The sequence below is a fragment of the Budorcas taxicolor genome, chromosome 6 (assembly GCF_023091745.1).
Source record: "Budorcas taxicolor isolate Tak-1 chromosome 6, Takin1.1, whole genome shotgun sequence".
NCBI classification, from domain to species: domain Eukaryota; kingdom Metazoa; phylum Chordata; class Mammalia; order Artiodactyla; family Bovidae; genus Budorcas; species Budorcas taxicolor.
Genome location: NC_068915.1, coordinates 102828658 through 102849496, shown reverse-complemented (window position 1 = coordinate 102849496; position 20839 = coordinate 102828658). Strand labels below are relative to the sequence as shown.

General features: G+C 52.1%; 2 protein-coding genes across 6 annotated transcripts in view; one reads left to right on the top strand and one right to left on the bottom strand.

The window, feature by feature from the left end:
• The window catches only part of WFS1 (wolframin ER transmembrane glycoprotein), a 31880-nt gene extending 28755 nt beyond the window's left edge, over window positions 1–3125 (top strand). For all 4 annotated transcript variants that reach the window (XM_052641803.1, XM_052641802.1, XM_052641804.1 and 1 more), the window contains one exon: window positions 340–3125. In XM_052641803.1, the coding sequence (XP_052497763.1) occupies window positions 340–2148 (1809 nt within the window). In that variant the 3' untranslated portion in view covers window positions 2149–3125. The remainder of the gene's footprint in view (window positions 1–339) is intronic.
• A 15781-nt stretch (window positions 3126–18906) lies between these two features.
• PPP2R2C (protein phosphatase 2 regulatory subunit Bgamma) overlaps window positions 18907–20839 on the bottom strand; it is a 162259-nt gene continuing 160326 nt past the window's right edge. For both annotated transcript variants that reach the window (XM_052641729.1, XM_052641730.1), the window contains exon 9: window positions 18907–19561. In XM_052641729.1, the coding sequence (XP_052497689.1) occupies window positions 19270–19561 (292 nt within the window). In that variant the 3' untranslated portion in view covers window positions 18907–19269. The remainder of the gene's footprint in view (window positions 19562–20839) is intronic.

Below are 20839 nucleotides of genomic sequence, written 5' to 3'. Positions count from 1 at the left end.
GACCGGCATTAATGAGCCTGGAGACCCTTGTGGACTGTCGGGTACAGTCAAGGACTAAGGTTGGGCAGGAGGTAGAGGGCAGACCCTGCAGAACTGGGTAGAATCAAGGGCAGGTTTGTGGGGACCATGTGGAGCATCACCGCCTAGAGAGAGAGCTACAGGTGGAAGGACTTTGCAGACCGAGGGACCCGCCATTGGTTGAAACAGTGGGTGAGTTCACTTTGCCCAGGGCCAGGCCCCGGTTTCAGGGAGACTGGAAGGGCCAACCAGGGAGCAGTGACGCAGCACAGAGCGGTCCAGGTTCTAACGCCCCTCCTTCGTCTCCACCCCTCCTCCCAGGTGGTCAAGTACCCCTTGCATGTCATCATGGAGCTCAAGGAGTACCTGATTGACCTGGCGTCCCGGGCGGGCGTGCACTGGCTGTCCACCCTCGTGCCCACCCACCACATCAACGCCCTGGTCTTCTTCTTCATCATCAGCAACCTCACCATCGACTTCTTCGCCTTCTTCGTGCCCCTGGTCATCTTCTACCTGTCCTTCGTCTCCATGGTCATCTGCACCCTCAAGGTTTTCCAGGACAGCAAGGCCTGGGAGAGCTTCCGCACGCTCACCAGCCTGCTCCTGCGCTTCGAGCCCAACCTGGACGTGGAGCAGGCTGAGGGTAACTTCGGCTGGAACCACCTGGAGCCCTACATCCACTTCCTGCTGTCTGTCTTCTTCGTCATCGTCTCCTTCCCCATCGCCAGCAAGGACTGCATGCCCTGCTCGGAGCTGGCCGTCGTGTCGGTCTTCTTCACGGCCACCAGCTACATGAGCCTGAGCACCTCGGCCGAGCCCTACACCAGGAGGGCCCTGGTGACCGAGGTGGCGGCTGGCCTGCTCTCCCTGCTGCCCACCATGCCCGTCGACTGGCGCTACCTGAAGCTCCTGGGCCAGACCTTCTTCATGGTGCCCGTGGGCCACTTGGTCGTGCTGAACGTGAGCGTCCCCTGCCTCCTGTATGTCTACCTGCTCTATCTGTTCTTCCGCATGGCCCAGCTGAGGCACTTCAAAGGCACCTACTGCTATCTGGTCCCCTACCTGGTCTGCTTCATGTGGTGCGAGCTGTCAGTGGTCATCCTGCTCGAGTCCACCGGCCTGGGGCTGGTGCGGGCGTCCGTGGGCTACTTCCTCTTCCTCTTCGCTCTCCCCATCCTGGTGTTCGGCCTGGCGCTGATGGGCGTGGTGCAGCTGGCCCGCTGGTTCGTGTCCCTGGAGCTCACCAAGATCGCCGTCAGCCTGGTGCTCTGCAGCGTCCCCCTGCTGGTCCGCTGGTGGACCAAGGCCAACTTCTCCGTGGTGGGGATGGTCAAGTCCCTGACTCGGAGCTCCATCGTCAAGCTCATCCTGGTGTGGCTCACGGCCATCGTGCTCTTCTGCTGGTTCTACCTGTATCGCTCAGAGGGCATGAAGGTCTACAACTCCACGCTGACCTGGCCGCAGTATGGCTTCCTGTGTGGGCCACGGGCCTGGAAGGAGACCAACATGGCCCGCACCCAGATCCTGTGCAGCCACCTGGAGGGCCACCGGGTCACGTGGACCGGCCGCTTCAAGTACGTGCGGGTGACAGAGATCGACAACAGCGCCGAGTCGGCCGTCCACATGCTGCCGCTCTTCCTGGGCGACTGGCTGCGCTGCCTGTACGGCGAGGCCTACCCGTCCTGCAGCCCGGGCAACGTCTCCACGGCCGAGGAGGAGCTCTGCCGCCTCAAGCTCCTGGCCAAACACCCGTGCCACATGAAGAGGTTCGACCGCTACAAGTTCGAGATCACGGTGGGCATGCCCTACAGCGGCGCCAATGGCAGCCGCGGGCCTGAGGAGGACGACGTCACCAAGGACATCGTGCTGCGGGCCAGCAGCGAGTTCAAGGACGTGCTCCTTCACCTGCGCCAGGGCAGTGTCATCGAGTTCAGCACCGTCCTGGAGGGCCGCCTGGGCAGCAAGTGGCCCGTCTTCGAGCTCAAGGCCATCAGCTGCCTCAACTGCATGGCGCACCTCGCGCCCGCCCGGCGGCACGTGAAGATAGAGCAGGACTGGCGGAGCGTCGTGCACAGCGCCGTCAAGTTCGCCTTCGACTTCTTCTTCTTCCCCTTCCTGTCGGCGGCCTGAAGACGCGTCCCCTGCAGGAGCGGCGGTTGCGCGTGGCTGCCAGGACCTCCCCCGTGTGCACCTCCTCCCCCCCACCCAGCTGGACGGCACAACACTCATCTGTGTGTGTGTGTGCGTGCGTGTGCGTGTGTGTGTGTGCAAACGCAGGGCTTCGGAGATCCTCAGTCGCTCACAGCCGGCTCACACCTCCGTGAACAGGCTGACCGCTGTAGCTCTCTCCACCCTGAGCGCCCGGCGTGGTTGGAAATTGCATGCACGGCCTCCACCCGTAGCCCTGACCGACCTCTCCGCGTGCAGCTGGTGTGCCAGCCAGACTAGGATTCCGGCGCCCGGAAAGCACTTTACAGACACGTGTTCTCCCTCCTGCACCTCCCCCACGCACGACCCCCACCCCCCTACCCCCTCATTTACTTTCGTTTGAGTTTGTTCTTTGAATAACCAGTAGTGCTGCTGTGTAAACTTGATAGCCTTTCTTATTTATTTGATCGCTGCTAAGCCTTGACAGCTGTTTGCCGAGCCCAGGGGTGGGGGGGTGGGGGCTGCAGAGCTGCTCTGTCACGTGCCTGGGGCCGCTCCTGACTCTGAGATGGAGGCCACGAGGGCAGAAGCCCTGAGCTCTGCTTTAAGCAGCCTGCCCACCTGGAGGCTCTCCTGCCTGGTGGGTTGTGGGTGAGTTTGCCAGGGTCTTGCCCAGATTTACAGGGACCATCCCTGGGTAGATGCGGGTTTGATCCCTGGGCCAGGAAGAGCCCCTGGAGAAGGAAATGGCAACCCACTCCAGTATTCTTGCCTGGAGAATCCCATGGACAGAGGACCCTGGCAGGCTACAGTTCATGGGGTCGCAAAGAGTTGGAAATCATGGAATCTGGATTGCAAACCCTTCCCAGTGCCCAGAAAAGCTAGACCATGTTCAGAACCAGAAAGCAGAAAGTCAAGGTCCTGAAGCAGCTGAAATAAAAACCTTTGATGAAATTTGCTATCCTTTAAGTCATTTTTTTTTTAAGTGCATGCTAGAGAATCAACAGGTGTCTACACTTGCGCTGAATTACACAAAAGTACAGTTTGAGTTACAAAGAGCGGAATTCTCAATAAGCAACCCCAGCCCCACTGGGCCAGGGACCCCACCACCCAGCGGTCCACTCAGGCCTTACTAGGTGTGAAATGCACATGGTTTCAATGATTTGAGAAACTCAACACTGCTGAGAGGTTCATTACATGGTCGGTCATGACTCAGTAGCTGCCACCTTGTTCAGGAGTATGCTTTTTGAAACCATATCCTGTGTTCAGAAATGAACGATGATAATCCCTTAGCATTATCATCAGACTTGAGCCATGCTGGGGGCTCGAGCAGCTTGGGGTCCCTCAGAAACCTTAGTGCCCTGGGTGGGGGTGCCTGTCTGTCCGGGTCTCTTGGGCAGGAGGACGTGTCCGCCTGGGTCCCTCTAGTCCCTGGCGACCTCTGCTGTCCCCTAGTGGGCTGTGCCCCCCACCCAGTGAGCAGCAGGTCCAGTTTGTTGTGTGGTCAGGAAACCTGGAGTTGTTCACACATTCGTCTGTGGTCGGGACTTGGCTCAGGGAGCGGCTGCCTCCGTTTCGAACACGCATCTCAGCGTGGTGGCCGGCAGCTGCGTCCCTGTACAGCCGACCTTTCCAGTTTTGTCCTCCAGCCTGGTCAGTTCTGCCTGACATCCCACACATTGGAAAGTGCTCAGGAGGGCAGTGGCCCTCAGAGCTGTGTGTTTGCTCCCAGGTTTCTTCCCAGGCAGTGAGATGAGGTTAAAGGTCAGCCCCACCCTGCTTCTGATCTGGAGGTTTGTGAGGCCCTGAAATGGGTTCATAGTCCAGCTCTGCCTCCCAGACTCCCCACGGATGGTCCAGTCGCGAGAGCGGGGCGGGCGGAGCTGCCTGGTTTTCTGAGTGAATGCAGATGACCTCATCTCATCCTCCTGGGCCTGGGGGAGGTGCCGTGACAACACTGATCCGCAGAAAACAGTTTTGGGAGAGGAGGTCACACTGAACAATGGGGCCAGAATTAGACCGTGGTCCCCTGGGCCACGCTGTTGCTCTGCTCCCCAGCAGAGCTGCCCCCTAGGAGCAGAAGGTGGGGTGGTCTCATGGGGGGATTGCCCTGGATCTGCCGTTCAGCCCCTGTCCCCAGGTTCCAGCATCCTGATCTATAAAATGGTGAGTCTGGGTTAGATCAGTGGTTTGCAAAAACTACTGGGTTGGCCAAAATATTCTCTTGGGTTTTTCCATAGGAGGGTACGGAAAAACCTGAACAGACTTTTTGGCCAACCCAATACCTAGCAATGAAACCCTTTTTTAAAAGTTAGATGTACAGAACTCCAAGTGAAAACAGTGTTATTTGTAAGTTTCGATGTAACCTACACAGCAGATGAGAAAGGAGGCCACCCGGCTGGTTCGAACCCCTCGTCCCAGCTGTGTGACCTCAGACAGCTTCACCCTTTCCAGGCCTCCGGTGCCTCTTCTATGACAGGAATGTAAGAGAGCTGGCCTCATTGGTTGTTTTTAAGGACTAGACTAGTTAATTTTATTACAACAGTGTCAGGCACTAGTAAGTACTCATTTGTGAATGTTTTAAACATAGTTAAACATTCAGGGAACTTCAGAACCGACTAAGAACCTTATACAGGCCCTTGGGCTTCCCAGGGGGCTCAGAGGTAAAGAACCCACCTGCAATGCAGGAGATGCAGGTTCAATCCTGGAGAGGTGGGTTCAATCCCGGGTCGACCCCCTGGAGAAGGAAATGGCAGCCCACTCCAGTATTCTTGCCTGGAAGGTTCCATGGACAGAGGATCCTGGCAGGCTACAGTCCATGGGGTTGCAAAGAGTCCGGTATGACTGCGCACACACATACACACGTATAAGCCCTCACCAGAAGAATGTCCCTTCTAGCTTTTTAAAAACTTAACCTTTGTGAAAATAATTCATGTTTGGCAGAACAGAACTTACTGGAGTGGCTGGATCCCAACAGGAGCCTGGTGTTGGATGGTGCTCTTGTCTATACCCTCTTCCTTGACGCTATACCCCCTGGGACCCGCCGTCTTGCCTTTCTCTCTGCATCACGACTTTAATTCCTCATGACTGCATATCCAGAAAAGGTTGGCTGGTGTGTGCGGCTTATGATCTCAAACATTCCTTATTTAACCTAACTAATGAGCTTTGGATGCGTTCGCTGCCGCCCTCGAACAAATATTTATGGCACTGTGATGCTGAGCAGATGCTGTAATTCCATGTTTGAGTCAAACCCAAGTCCCACCCTCGGGAAAATCACCCAAGTCAGATGTGAGTGGGCCCCTGATTCAGACAGAAGTGCCTCCCTGCCTTCGCACACAGGAAGTGCTGTGGGGGCCCAGAGAGGGTGGAACCCAGCCTGGGGTGGGAGACAGGGCTGGAAGGCTCCTAGGAGGCTGTGGGGTCTACCCTATTTTGACAACAAGGGGAAGGGTGGGATTTGGCGAGGTCAGAGGAAGACTTTTCAACCTTCAGGGCACCCATCGGAGCCTCAGGCATCGCCCGGGATGCAGGGGGTCCCAGAGGATAGAGCCTGGGGTCCAAGGGCCAGGGTAGGATTGAGTCTTGGTCTTGCAGGCAGCTGCAGCCCCTCTCTTGGCTCTGAAGCCAGGGCCCTGGTAAGGTCAGGAAAATGGACCTGAGGGCACTTTAAGGCACAGTGTGGAGGAGGAAGTGGACAGTGGAAAGACCATCCCCGCTTTCCCAGCAGACCTGGCTGGCTGGCCCTTCAGAGGCAGATGCTGCTTCTTTGAACAGTTTCCACGGGACTGTAAACATCAAAAGGCCCTTAGCCCCTGTGGTCCTGAAGATCCCTGGCCAGTTCGCCATCCTCCTTTCCTGTTGATAAACAGGCCACGCCTGAAGGGTCCAGGACCAGATGGTAGACGCATGGAGGGATTTACAGAGGTCAGGCTGTTGGGAGCAAAGGCTCCTGCTTCCGGGAGCTGATCCCCACTCCCGGCGAGGAGGGGAGGGGACCTAGGTTTCTGAGCATCACTGTGGGCCCCGCACTTTGTGAGGCCATTTGATCCTGATAACTAGGTCCCATGACCTGCCACCTGCCCTCCCAAACATACACACGTGAGAATTAAAGGTTCATGTCTGTGTTGTGTGGGCTTGGCCAAAGTCACACGGCCAGGAGGTGGCAGAGCTGGACAGAACCAAAGCCTGTTCTTTTTACAGAGCCGTGAAGAAACCACCATTTACCTGGGCCATAAAATCCCTCTTCAGAACAGAAGGGTCACCCTCAGACCTGCCAGGAAAGAACGGTGGTGACCGCAGGGGCCACCAGCAGATTACCCCGTGTTTGAGCACCCGCAGGGGCCTTCACCTTCTCTGGGTCTGCAATGTGGTGGGGTAGGGAGTGGGGTCTCACGATGCTGCCATGAAACCATCACAGCCTTTGCACTGCACAGGGAAGACCCTGTTGAGACCTGGAGAGGGTTTGGTACCAATTTCCCATACAGTGCGTTGATACTGCCAAACGCCAGGATTTGGAGGGGCATCTTTCACGGAACCTTCCCTGTCCATCTTCTCTGGGGGTGGAGAGCAGTATCGGAAAGACTGCCCTCAAAAAAATAAAAATTAAAAATAAATAAAAATTTTCAAAAAAGAAAGAAAGACTGCGCTCCCCTTGTGGACATGCCTCAGAAGACCAATTCTTCAGGACTTCCCAGGTGGTCCAGTGGTTAAGAATTCGCCTTCCAATACAGGGGAATATGAGTCTGATCCCTGGTCAGGAGACCAAGATCCCGCATGAGAAAGTTAAAGAAGCAGTGACAGTCCTTAATCGGGTCCGACTCTTTGCAGCCCTATGGACAGTAGCCTGCCAGGCTCCTCTGTCCATGGGGATTCTCCAGGCAAGAATACTGTGCTGCAGTGCAAATTAAGCCTGTGCCCTGAACTATTGAGCCTGCGTGCTCTAGAGCCCATGCACCCCAGCATGGAAAGCCTGTGTTCCACAGCGAAGACCCAGTGCAGCCAAAAAAAAAAAAAAAAAAAAAAAATCAAATTTTCAACATTCCCTTATTCAAATGCTCTTTTCCTTTTTTTTTTTCCATTTCCATTCCTACATCCTGAACACACCTCATGTACCTGCAAAAACTCAAATTTCTCCAAGTACCTATTTCAGAGTTGTCCATAAAGCAGGACCTTGTTGTTCCTGAACATGCTGTGAGACCACAGAATCCTTTAACCCTCCCAATTCCCGATCTGCACGTCTAGGTATCAGGGTTGAATCCACACCAGTCTGCTGTACACACATGAACCTCCCTGTGAAGCTCTGGGAGAGCGTACTTCGGCTGGCTGGGTCTCCACCTGGGGACCAATGCCACTCGGTCATCATGAAAAAAAAGAGTATTCATTTGTTCAACAAATTGGTGAAGAGCAGTTTGAAGTTCTTCTGTCGCTAAACTGACGCACACAGTAAAGGCAGTGGTGATGGCGGAGGAGAGTGGCTGTCCTCCTGGTACACGGAGGACAGAAAGGCTCGGCGTTATGATGACAGTGCCCTTGACAGATGAAAATTTCCAGGGGCCTCAAACCCTTACAGCAGATAGGGGAAGAAGGGGTTATAAATCATATATGAAATGCATGGATGGAAAAATAAAATATACACGGTAGCTACTTCTAGAAAGTAGCAGGAGAAAGAGATTAGGATAGTCTTCAAAGGGTATATAGCTAACATTTTTATAATAAGATGTTGGGATGAAAAGTTCCCCCACAATCTAACTATTTGTGCACCTAACCACTCGTATTTTGATGTGTTCTTGGGAACTCGCTTATGTCACTTTCTTAAACGTGGTGTGAGGAACTTCCCAGATGGTCCAGTGGTTGCAACTTCACCTTCCACTGCAGGGGTTGTGGGGGTCCCATTCCTGGTCGGGAGTTAAGATCCCACGTGCCTCACAGCCAAAAAAGAAAAAAAAAAAAAAAAAAAAAAAAACCCAAAACATAAAACAGAAGCAGCAAATTCAACAAAAGCTTTAAAAACCCCCCACATTAAAAAAATCTGTAAAAAAAAAAAATTGATATGAACCTAAAATTCACCACTAGTGTGGGAAAGATCTCTAGGTGGGTCTGAGGACCCCATTCTATACCCTTCTTCACTTCGGTTGGCCTCCTTTGCCGAGTTTTCTTGGGGGACTTCTATCCCCTCTCATGCTCTGGCCCACGCCGGGGTCAAAACCCTCCCCCTGGGTTCCCTGTCACTGACGTGAGGCTAGACCAGGGTGGCACACAGCATCGTGAGTCCGGCTGGCTTATGAGGAGGTAACACTCTCCCTGGGCCCCTGCATGGCTCGCTCTGCAGGACCCTGGGAGGAGAGGGCTCGCCCCAGCGCCCCTTGCCGGATTCCCACCACGCGCTGCCCTGTGTATCCCTGCTGGGCAGGAGCACAGACACCCAGAGGATATCTCAGGCTCCTCCCTGTTCCACTTCCTCTTCCTTCTCGGCTCCTTCCCATCTGGCTTCCGTGTAGAAGCCCTTGTCCCCTCCCTAAGAGCTAAACACCCTAGAGTCGCTATCCCTGGGTAAGCCCAGCATTTATATTCTGCTCAGTCTCAGCCCTGCCTCTCCTAGCCTCTCTGCAGCCCTGGTCCCAGCACTGAGCTTCCCACCAGCCCCACCGCAGGGCTGCAGACCACCCCCTGAAGCCGGGGCTTCAGGACAGGGGACGCCATGGATGGGGTTTAGCTCCTGGGCTTGGGAGCCTTCTCAGGCCTGGGACACTGTCCCAGTCTCTGTGTTTCTCCCTAAATCTGGGACCTGGGTACTTGTCTCATTTTCTTTTCACTTTCTGGCTGACTCCCCCATTCCGCCCTTGGGGATTCTGCCCCCCAAGGTGGTGCCCGGTTGCCCCAGATCCCCCTTGAATGCTGCTCTGGGGAGGACAGGACAGGCCCTTTGATGGTGACCAGTCCCCCCAGGCAAGAGTGACAGGGACTTGCATGTGGGTCCAAGTCCCCAGATCCCAGCAGCAGCACCCACAGGCCCTTGGCATGGGTCCTGGGACTCCACTCTCACCCGGAGGTGCCCCCCTGGAAATCCTTGGATTCCAGCTGTCTGCCTGTTATCCCCTAAAGTGAGGCTTTTTTGTTTGTTTTGTTTTGATTAAAACTCCCCATCTCCCTGCTTGGCCTCCTTGAGGGTCTCTGTCCCCACCATGGGGTCTGAAGGCCCTGCCCAGGCATGTAATTGACTCCCATGGGACCTAGAAACTCTCAGAGTTTCTCAGCGCTCTGGCTAAAGCTGGATATCTATAGGACCCCCTCCACCCAGGGGTGTCTTCACCTCTCCGCACGGACTCACCTGTCTGCCTGCCCTCAGGCTGGATCCTCATCCCAGCTGCCCCTTCTCCTGAGTTTTCTATCCTTTTCTGGACTTGCCTCACCGAGTTCATTGTCAGTACCTTTGTTGAGTCATTTCCTGTCCTGAGTGTGTGGATGTTTGAGGGCGAGTCATTGCCACCACCACAGAATCAGACCCTGATCCCATTGTAATTGGCACGCTGAGTGGGCATCTATCTTTTCCATCGTTAAGACTGTTTGCTGGTAGCTCACAGAAATGAACTGGCTGACTCTGGCTGAAAAGTGCTACTGGAACTGAAAACAAGGGCTTCTCAGGGAGTTGTCCGATCACAAGCATTGCTACTGAACTTAGGTCTGGCTGCTTGCTGCTCAAAATCAAAACACGAGTGGCAAATATTGTTAGAAATGGAAAACCCTGCATTTAATCAGAAAGCCAACAATCTGGGGAGATGAGGCTCAGTGTCCACAGAAAATCAACTCTGAAGGTTTTTCTTGGTGATGGAAGTTTTTAAAAGATAAAAAGGGATGTAATCTTAGTTAATCATTGAGATGGGAGAGGGGTAGGGTCATCACCATCTCCCCCTGTTACAGCCTCCTTTGCAGCCTTGTTGAGTCCTTGTGATCTTTCTTTAGAAACTGTCTTTCTTGTTCACACGGTTTGTCTATGAGATCACTGAAGGAGAAGCCAGGGAAGAGATCTGGTCATCTGTTAATTACTTATTCTTTATTTCTACTCTTTAGAACTACAGAAGGGACCAACACATTAGGCAAGGTATTCTACGATTAAAAGATTTGAAGGGTGAATTTGGGCCGGAGGTGAGTAGACCATGGCGGGGAGGGGGGCGGTGGCCTGGTTTAAAAATTAGTCTCAATGTAGCTTTGCTAAAGTGACAGGACAAAAGGGGTTTCCTGCTGAGGGCTGTTTCCTGTAAAGAGCTGCTTACAAACCCCCCTCTGTCAGATAATCATTTCATTTCTAGGGGATTACGGATGAAGTTCCGTTTTCTGTAACCGCATCATGCTGAGATTGGGGGCCGAGGTCTCAGCTGAAAGATATCAACATGAGTTTGAAGCATCTCTCTGCGGACAGTTTTAGTTGTCCATTTACGTATACAGGCAGAACAAGCATCTGCAATTATTTTGATGCTCATAAAGATATAGATGATGAGCAATAGTGTTTGTCTCATTCTCTTGAGGCCAGTTCTTGGAATTGTTCTAGCCCGAGATTCAGTGCTGCTCAGGATGGAGCATCTTAGGTCATGGCTGCAGCCTGGTCATCACGCAGTTAGCTGTTCCCTCTGTGGCAGCCATATAGCATCTGTAAAACGACTCAGGAATATCAGATATTGAATCTGAATCTGTGACTGTAGGGTCCTAATCTTTGACTGATTGAGCCTGCTCGAGCTTGCTCTTCTATGATTCAGGGAGGCCCGAGAGACTTCACTCTCTCTTTGAACAAGAGGCATGGGACACAGAGCGGCCTTAGTACTTGGGAGGGCCTGCAGAGATCTGCTCAGTTCCAGCATTAGAAGGAAGCATCATCACTCTGTTTTCCTTTATCCCTCGGAGGTCCCCTTCTTCTCTGGTAGTAAACCCTGGTCTTGAGCTGGACCTTTGAAACAGCCCTGTTTCCAGCCTCCCCTGCCATGTTTCTAATTTCTGGCTACTGGGAGCAATTAAAAGGCATACAACATTCTCTTCCTGGCCTGAGAGTCAGGGGAGAGGTTGGGTTGGCCTTGCTTGGGTCATCCACTGATCCCATGACTAAACAGGGCAAGACATCTGGGCCAACCCTGCTCTCAGCCTGCACACATGAGGGAGAAGAAATTTCTCCCAAGCCAGTTCATAGCCGAATTACCAGTAGAAGGGAAAGTGGCTGGTGCTGGTGATGAACAACACCGTTGCCATGCCCTCCCAGGTTGCAGGCAACCCAGGCTCTGGCCAGCAGTGCCAGGGGTCCCAGGGATGCATGCAGATCTCAGACCATCCTCCTGGGGGGTGTTGGTGGTCCCGTTCAGCCTCCTGCAGCAGCCTCTCTTCCTCCCCTATCTCCGCTTCCCCCAGCCCCCTCCTCCCTCCTACAGGCTGTCCTCCCATCCTTCTCACAAGGTCTCTTCATTCTCAGCAGGACACACGCTATCCTGATTTCCCCCAGGGGACCAAGCTGCAGGGTTTAGCAAGACTTCCCTGAAGCTTGGTCCCAATGTGAGGGAAGAGCGATGATGTCATTAAACAGGCTTCCAGGGGGCCCATGTTCTGTGCTGACCACTTATGCAAGGATCTTCTTGTTTAATCTGCACTACCCCATGAGATAGGTACTAACATTCTCCGCGCTTTGCGGATGAGAAAACTGAGGTGTGGCAAAGGTTGGTAACATCCCCAAGATCCAGAGCTGCCATCAGGGCCAGGATTTGAATCCCTGAGCTGGACACCAGTGTCCCCACCCTGAACCACTTAGCCTCTGTGCTGCTCACCTAGTGGGTGCCCAGAAAATATTTGTTGAATGAACAAATGAGTGATTAAGCAAAGACAAATGGTGAAGTCAGTTCTTATTTGGCACATCTATAAATAACGCAGTCATTTGCACCTCTCACAGGCATTACATGTGTATGAAATGAATAAGTCACTTCTCCAAACGTCCATCTCCATTTTGCATGTTTGGACGTCTTTTTGCTTAATTTTGCTAATGGATTCCTTTCCATTTTTATTTTCACTTCTGCCCTTCCAATAGTGCTGCTTTTTGTGGATGTCAGTTCTTCTCTGAAATCCAGCATGTCACTTGACTGTGTGGGCCCAATGTGGAAATCTAACAGCATCCAGGTAGAGACAATGGGGCTTTGTTTTTTAAAAAGGACATGGCTGTTTGAAATGAATCACTCACAACTGGGGCAATTATCTGGAGCTCTGAAAGCTTCTCGGTTGCTAGGAAACCACCTCTCCAAACTGGTAAGCCTTTGCTAAACTTTTCATCAAGCGGTTGAACTTCTGCAGGTCCTGACCTAGCCTGCCATTCTAAGCTGTGTTCCTGGCAGAGGACAAGCAGGAATAGTGGCCCAAAAACATCCCTCAGACACCACCTGTGGTTCAGTGGTTCAGGACCCAAGGTGATTCAGTCCAGGACAGAGTTTGGAGACACACTGCCTGGGGTCAGATCCCGGCTCCAGCACCCACAGGTTTGTGGCCTTGTGAGAGGTACTCCTTCTCTCCTGGTGCCTTAGTTTCCATCTCTGTAAGATGAGCATCCTCTTTCACGGTGAGTTGCTGATGAAATGAAATGAGGCATACGGTGCTCTCAGCACAGTGCCTGGAGCAGCCCACACCTCAGAAGTATCTGCTGTTAATACAATAATGACTAATGACCTGACCTGTGCTGGGTAAGAAAGCTGATGGGGCAGCTGGGCAGATCACTGAGAGGCAAGCATTCCAGGTCAAGCCTCAAAGAGTGGCCGGTGGGCATCAGGAGCCTCAGAGCCTTCAGGGCTCAGGGAAGACAGGTGACAGCTAGGCTTTCATCTGAGCAGAGGCTGGTCTGTAGTTGGGAGAGATTGGGGAGGGAAACAGAGTTTAGGCCTTATTCCATGCACCTTTGAAGAAAAGTTACGACCAACCTAGAGAGTATATTAAAAAGCAGACATTGCTTTGCCAACAAAGGTCCGTCTAGTCAAAGCTCTGGTTTTTCCAGTAGTCATGTATGAATGTGAGAGTTGGACTATAAAGAAAGTTGACCACCGAAGAATTGATGCTTTTGAACTGTGCTGTTGGAGAAGACTCTTGAGAGTCCCTCGCACTGCAAGGAGATCCAACCAGTCCATCCTAAAGGAAATCAGTCCTGAATATTCATTGGAAGGACTGTTGCTGAAGCTGAAACTCCAATACTTTGGCCACCTGATGCGAAGAGCTGACTCATTTGAAAAAACCCCGATAAAGATTGAAGGCAGGAGGATAGAGGGGCGACAGAGGATGAGATGGTTACATGGCATCACCAACTCAATGGACATGAATTTGAGTAAACTCTAGGAGTTGGTGATGGACAGGGAGGCCTGGCGTGCTGCAGTCCATGGGGTCGGCAAGAGTCGGACACAACTGAGCGATTGAACTGAACTGAACTGAACTGGATTGCTCACCCTGTGGCCCGCCCACAGCTCAGCCCAGGGCCTGGCTTGGAGGAGGGGGCCCATCCACACATGCAGCTCCCCATGGGTACCTGGCCTTCTAGGAGCCCCACCCACCCCTCTGTGCCACCATCTGGCTGCTAGCCCCCAAGTATTGCCCAGAGTACCTTGGCAGGGCCCTCCACCCTGGCTGCCCTCAAGAAAGGCAATGTGGAGGCTGGTCCCACCTTTACTGCTGGGGTTTAGGCAGGTATTTGGATCTTTCTGGGATCCTCATCTGTGAAAGTGGGCAGGAATCCGCTGAAAAGGTTGACTGTGAGATCAGAATGAAGGTACCTGAGTGTGTTCGTTTCCCAGGGCTACTGTGACAAAGGGCCACAAACTGAGGGGTTTAAAACAACACACGTCTTCTCCTACAGTTGGGGGTTCAGAAGTCCCACGTGGTCTTATGAAATGAAATGTCTCCTGCCATATTAATAAATAAGAAATGTCACAGCCATCCGCGATCTCTGGCCTCCAAACGTGAATGAGGGCTCCCCAAACTGGAATCCAACGGATGCTGCCCCTCCCCAGTGGTGATGGCTGAGGAGCTGGGGGAATGAGTGCAAGAAGCAGCCACCTGCCACTCCTTCAGGTAAACAAGGAAACAGGATGGGCCCCAGACAGCTGAGGTGCACAGGAAAAGAATGAATTCAGTGAGCCCAGAAGCTTGCATCTCTGCATATATAGAGTGCTTAGTTCTTTGACACCTGATCTTTGATGTTTAGACTGCTTGCTCCCTCTGTTGCAAACCTGAGTCTGATTTCCCTTCCTACCTCATTGGAGCAGTTTTCTCAGAGATAACTGGGATGCTGTCTTCTGGGTTCGGAGTCCTAAACATTCCCACCAAACAAAATAACTGTCAGCTTTCAGGTTGTGACTATATTTTCTAGTCGACAGTATCACTGGGCTAAAATCCAGGCGTCGGCAGAACCGTGCTCCTTCCGGAAGTTTTAGGGGAGAATCCATTTTCTTGTCTTTTCTGGCTTCCGGAGGCTGCTCACGTTCCTTGGCCTGTGGCCCCTTCTTCCATCTTCAGAGCCAGCAGTGGAAGGGGGAGTCCTCATTGCTTGCTGCCTCTCCCTATGAGTACAATCAACAGAGGTCCTCTACCTTCTGGAACTCATCGGAGAGACTGTTCTCCACTGGATAACAGAGGATATGCTCCACATTGTGGAGCCCTGTGCCAAGGTCACAGGTGTGGAGCTGTGTACCAAGGTCACAGGATAAGAATCTCTGAAACTGACCAAGCCGCATAGCAACTGTTGCCATGAGCTTCCAGATCTAGATCGGCCAGTTCCCTGACCCCATATTATGTAAAATACCCACCCTACTATCCACCTTATAGCATTCCTAACCAATCACCTAATGCCACCATTCCAGCAGGAATTTTCTCTGTCTTGAGCCTATAAAAATTGGCTGCTAGCCTGCGAAACGGTTCAGCTCTCCCTTGAGCCAGCCCGCTGTGTCTCCCATTCTAATCAACTTTATTCTCCTCTCATTCTGCCTCATGTCTGAAAATTCTTTCCCAACCCACGCATGGACCACAACACCCATCTCAGGTCCATAACCTTAATCACACCTGTGAAGTCCCAGAGCTGGTGCTCAAGTCAGCGCTGGGTGGGGCTGCGATCACGGTGTCATCACTATCGTCTACGTATCCACCTATGCTTTCATCATCTGAGTTTGAACCCAAGATCCTCCACTTACATTCAAGTTCTATGAATTTCGGCACAAGTTAAATCTTAATCTAAGCCTTAGTTTTTTCACGTCTAAAACGGATTTAACAATAGTACTGCCCCTTCTGCCACAAAAGGCATAACATGAAACCTAAATGAGATACTATGTGTAAAATCCCCACACGGTGGGGCCACAGAGCTTAACAAGGCATTTTTTCATTACCTCGCTAGTTTTCCCTCATGAAGAAATGGCATCACCCTCTATTTTTAATCTTCCCTACTTGCTCAGATGGTAAATAGTTGCCCTCAATGTGGGTCAGGAAGATCCCCTGGAGGAGGAAATGGCACCCCACTCCAGTATCCTTGCCTGGGAAATCCCATGGGCAGAGGAGCCTGGCGGGCTACAGTCCGTGGGGTTGCAGAGTCAGACAGGATTGAGTGGCTCACACACACACACACCTTCTATTCACACATGGGGCTCAAAGAGGTTAGTCCCATGTCCAAGGTCACACAGCCCAGAAGTGGCTTTTCAGCCTTTCTCCTCTGTCCTGAAGTGGAGAGTTTGATGGAGAAATAAGTCAATCAAAGTCCTGCCAGCAGACCCACCAGGGCAGCCGCTGACTTCCTCCCGCTGGGCCTGAAGCTAAAACCTCCTCTTGAAAGTGAAGAAGTGAGGCCTGGGCCCCCAGAGGGGTGCAGAGGAACCATGGGGGACGTGAAGGGCTTCCCCACACATCCTCCGGCTTATCTCAGCCATCGCAGCAGGCGGGGCTGAGCCCCTCTGGCTTCTAGAACTAATTCAGATGCCCTATAGCCTGGCTCCTCCCAGCTCTTGTTCCTTGGGACACGGAGGCACGTGTGTAGCAGTACCGTTGGGTGAGCACTATATTAGGAGTTAACTGGGCCAAACTAGAAACTTGGCTCCAGCATCTCCTAGCTGTGTGATTCCGAGCTGGTTCCCCAACTTCTCTGAACCCCAATTTCCTCATCTGTACCATATTCTCAAGTTGGATGTGAGGGTTAGAAATGATCATGGGAGAATCTGGCAATATTTGGAAATCACAGTAGGCTATGCTCACTTGCTCCAAAACATAACAAAACAAAACAAAAAAAACCCAAAATAAAACAATTGTCATTTATTGAGCGCTTATGTGCCTGGCACTGTGATTTGCAGGCCGTTGTCCAATTTAATCTTGCCCTTCCCCCCACAACCCCCAAAACACAAGGTTGGTATTATTATTAGCTCCATTTCCTTGGTGATGAAATAAGAGCTGAGGAAGGTTAAAAGTTGCATTGGGAGCTGGAGGCCGGAAAGCCTGGAGGTGAACCCCACTTTTCACGTGCGTTCCCACCTGCCATGTGCCTCTTGCTGGGAGCCCATTAAAAACAAACAGCATTCCGAGCCTCATTTTCGATGTAACATTTGTTATTTTATTGGAAAAAGCTGGTATTAACATATTTATAATTTTATTCAACAGGTGGATAGTTTGTGAGACACCCAAGAAAACAAGAATGCACCTATGAGTTACAGAGTCCAAAATGGTCAGGCCTGTCTAATCTACCACCACGTATCCGAAGCCACCGAGCAGTCAGTCCTCAGAGAGTATTGAAATGAAAACGAAAACAACCCAACAACTTCACAATGACTATGTGAACGCGCGTACATTCAAAAAGAGCAGGAAGTTTAAACAGGAAGGAAGCAAAGTTTGTGACTATGTTACTGGCCCTTCATGCCATGTCTAGTGTTACATCTTCCCTCGTCAACATTTTTTCTCAACACACATTTTACTCACAATGCTTTTATTCATTACGCTTTGGACATCATTATTTTCCAGGGATCCAAAGACATGCTTTTTCTTCTGAGAAGATCTTTTCCTTTCTTCTCCCTTTTCGGTTTGGTGTCCACAGTTTAAAACAGAGTAAGGAACCAGGAACTGTATTGAGACCTCCTTTTGAATGCAGTGTAAGCTTTGCGCTTTGTAGAAATGGTCCGTGTTAAATCTATGATCTGATCAGTAACCTCCATCTGCAAATGCAAACTGCCTCTCAGCATCTGAATCACAAAGGGAAATGATCATGCCAAATATCCGAATAATTGTATAAGGCCCTCAGAGCTGGATTTTGGCTTCAACAAGATTTCTATACAATTTATCACATTCTTGAACCTCTTTACAAAGGGAAAAAAAGGAATCCAATCCTGTGATTGTTAGTTTTAATTAGAATAGATATGTACATATAATACTGTCCAGGTCACCTGGATTTTACAGTGATATATAAACAAACATTCTTCATTCATGTTGATTAAAAAAAAAATCAATGGACCCATTTCCTTGTGTAACTATTGTATGGCTGGAAGTGAGTGCACATGCGTTCTGTGCTTTGACACACACAAAAGTAGACCATTATCGCTGAGAAAAATCTTGAGTTGGGTCTATTTCCTGGGTTAGGTTACATCTTGTTAAAAACAAACAAAAAAGATTCAGTCGGGCCTCTGCACTCTGCTTTCTGAATCAAAATGCAAGCCACGTGGTTCCACTGGGAGTTCCAAGGGCAAAGACAGGTTGGCGTGGTTGGCGGGTGGGCCAAAGATCCTGACAAAGTAGGAGGGAACCGTCCTGGAAACACCGCATTCTCACTGGCCCACGAGGGGTCAAAAAAGAAAAGGTATCTTAAAATGGTCATAACATGCAATTTTCTTTTGGAGACAGTTCAGTGCATCTGGAAAAGGAGCTGGGGTCCGCATCTGGAAAAGGAGCTGGGGTCCACATCTGAGGTGGAGAGAGGGCAGAGTTCCTTATCACCAAACAAGCGAGGAGACCTGGGGGGCGGTCTTCTCCTTTCTGCGTCTCAGTTCTCCCCGACCCTCATCATCATCCTACCTCCTCTGTCCTGCTTCACAAGATGAAGAGATGTTTCCAGAACCTTCCAGGCTGGAATGTTGCTTTAACATGAGCCACCAACATGGTGGGAGGGAAAGGGTCTTGTGGGAAGGCCTGGACGGAATTCCTGGCCCCTCCTTGGTTGATGCAGGCCTTGGGCCTCAGTTTTCCCATGTGCACAGTGGGGAATGACAAGTTATTCACCTTTAATCCCTGGCATGGAGCCTGGCACTCAGTGTGCAGTTGGCACGTATGGAGGAAATGAATGGGCCCTCGCTTCTCAGGGTCATGACGAAGATTCAGGAAGATCACAGAGGGAGCCAGGACGAGTTCCTGGATCTCCTGCATCCAGGAGATGCAGAGGACAGCTGCAGAACGAAAGGCGAGCCAGCACAGAGGCCATGGGGGTTACACCCGCGGGCCTGGAGGGCCGGCACCACGCCTAGCACTGGGCAAATGCTCTGAGAAGGGTGGTTAAGTGGTGAGGAAAACACGCACCCACTGTAGGGGGATTCCGCTCCCCTTCCTCTCGAGAAACTGTAAGAGACCTGGGATATTCTGAAAGACATTAAAATAACCTAAAAGAGGAGCTCGCGAATTCTCAGCATGGATTCACGATCCAAAATGCAAAAGGTGAGACCCTCGGCTCTGAAGACAGTGGCAACTGCTCCATTTAGCATCAGAAGAATCCCTGGCTGGCTTGTTTGAGCTTCGTTATCTGTCCCCGGAGCCCTGAACTGGGGCCAGTGAGGCGTGAAAGACACACCACTCCGGGGCTCCCGAGGCCCGCAGAAAGGAAACCGCTGGCGTGAAAAATGAACGCGCAGACGGAAAACATCCTCAGAAGGCGGGAAAGACTGCACGCGATTAAAGTACAGGATGCAAGAAGTGAACTTCCAGGCCGACGATCCCGTCGGTTTACTGTGACTCCTTGTTGGTCCTGTGTTCCAATAGAAATCATCCGCAAAGGTGAGTCCGGTCCTGGGATGCTTGGAGGGACGGGGCCCGGCACTCCCCCCTGTCCCTGCCCCTGCCAGTGGCCGCTCCGGCGCGTGGCCGCCGGGGCACCTAGTGCATGTCGGAGTTCACCTTGTCCTGGAAGATGTACAGGTTGTTGGTGGCCGCGATGGCGATGATGTTCTCGGCCGGGTGCCAGGCCGTGTGCAGGATCTTCTTGGTGAAGTCCAAGCTGTCCACGCTGATGTCGTCGCGTCGCCGCTTGCCGCCCACGCATACCCGCCGCGGCTTGAGCACCGCCCGGGGCTTGCTGCTCTCCCGCGACGCCTCCAGGGTCACATCCCGCTTGGTGTTCCGGTCAAACATGCGGAAGAAGTTGTTGTAGGCTCCAGTCATGATGACGCTGGCGGGAGAAGGAGAGGCAGGGGTCAACTGGGGCCCCGGAGGAGGAAGAAGGAAGCCTGCCGCTCCTTCCCGGGGCTGCAGAGCTATCACCGCAGGAATGGGGACCCCGTGGGAGCAGACGGGGACAGGCCTGCCTCCTCCCACCTTCTCTGGGGTGGGGGGTGGGGGGTCCTCTTGTCCCCACCCCATATCTGGGCTGCATCAGCACACAGACTTAGAGCCGGGAGCTGAGACCGTTGAAAGCTCGCCCCAAGCATCATAAAAACATTCCCTTGTACTTTGCCCTGTATCCCAGGCGAGAGAGCCCTAGACTTTCAATGAGACTAGGCAACAGCAGAAGGAGGGCAAAGGAAAACAAACAGTAGACACAGGGCTATAAACTCAGCACCAAAAAAGGGCAGGCCCCCCTGAATCAGCCAGACATATCCTTCTGGTAGAAACCTAGGACCCTCCTGCTGTCTGAGCAGTTGGGTGACTAACCGATCACTCCGCACACCATCCATGTGCAGGCATTCACAGACACAACCCCCGCCCACGTCCAGCTAAAGCGCATTCTCCATTTGTCTATTCACTGCCCACCTCTTCTCCCCCACCTCCCCTAAGGAGAAGGCATTCCTGTTGAATCAGAGAAAGGATGTTAATCTACACAGTAATGGCTAGGAGAGAAAGAATAGCAGCCACTTGGATCTGGGCCTGGAGAAAGAAGGGGGTTAAGGATTTGGAGCATCTGGAGGTAGAGCATACAGTCACTGGGGAGGTGGGAACAGATTCCGGAAAGCAATACTGAGGGTACAGAAGTGATCCCCTTCAGTGTTCTTCAGGAGAGATGTGGGTTGACTGGAACCCCTCTTCCCTTCCGGAGATGAACTGTGCTTCCTGATGGTGTCTTTGTTCCCAGAGGAGCCACGAGGACCCCTAGGTTTACAAGGGTTACGCATGTGAGCCATGGCTTCAGTATCATCCGAGCTACATGAATAATCCCATGTGGAGGAGACGCAAGAGGGCAGGGGTCCACCTGGGTGGACCAGGAGAGTGTGGGAGCTGAGGCTCCGGCCTGTAGCATCTTTATGGGAGACCTGGGCAAGCCCATGTCCCTGGGGCCCACCTGAGAATGGACAAGTTGTGATTAAGTCACCTCGCCAAGGCTATAGTTTTTCCAGTAGTCATGTATGGATGTGAGAGTTGGACTATAAAGAAAGCTGAGCACTGAAGAATTGATGCTTTTGAACTGTGGTGCTGGAGAAGACTCTTGAGAGTCCCTTGGACTGCAAGGAAC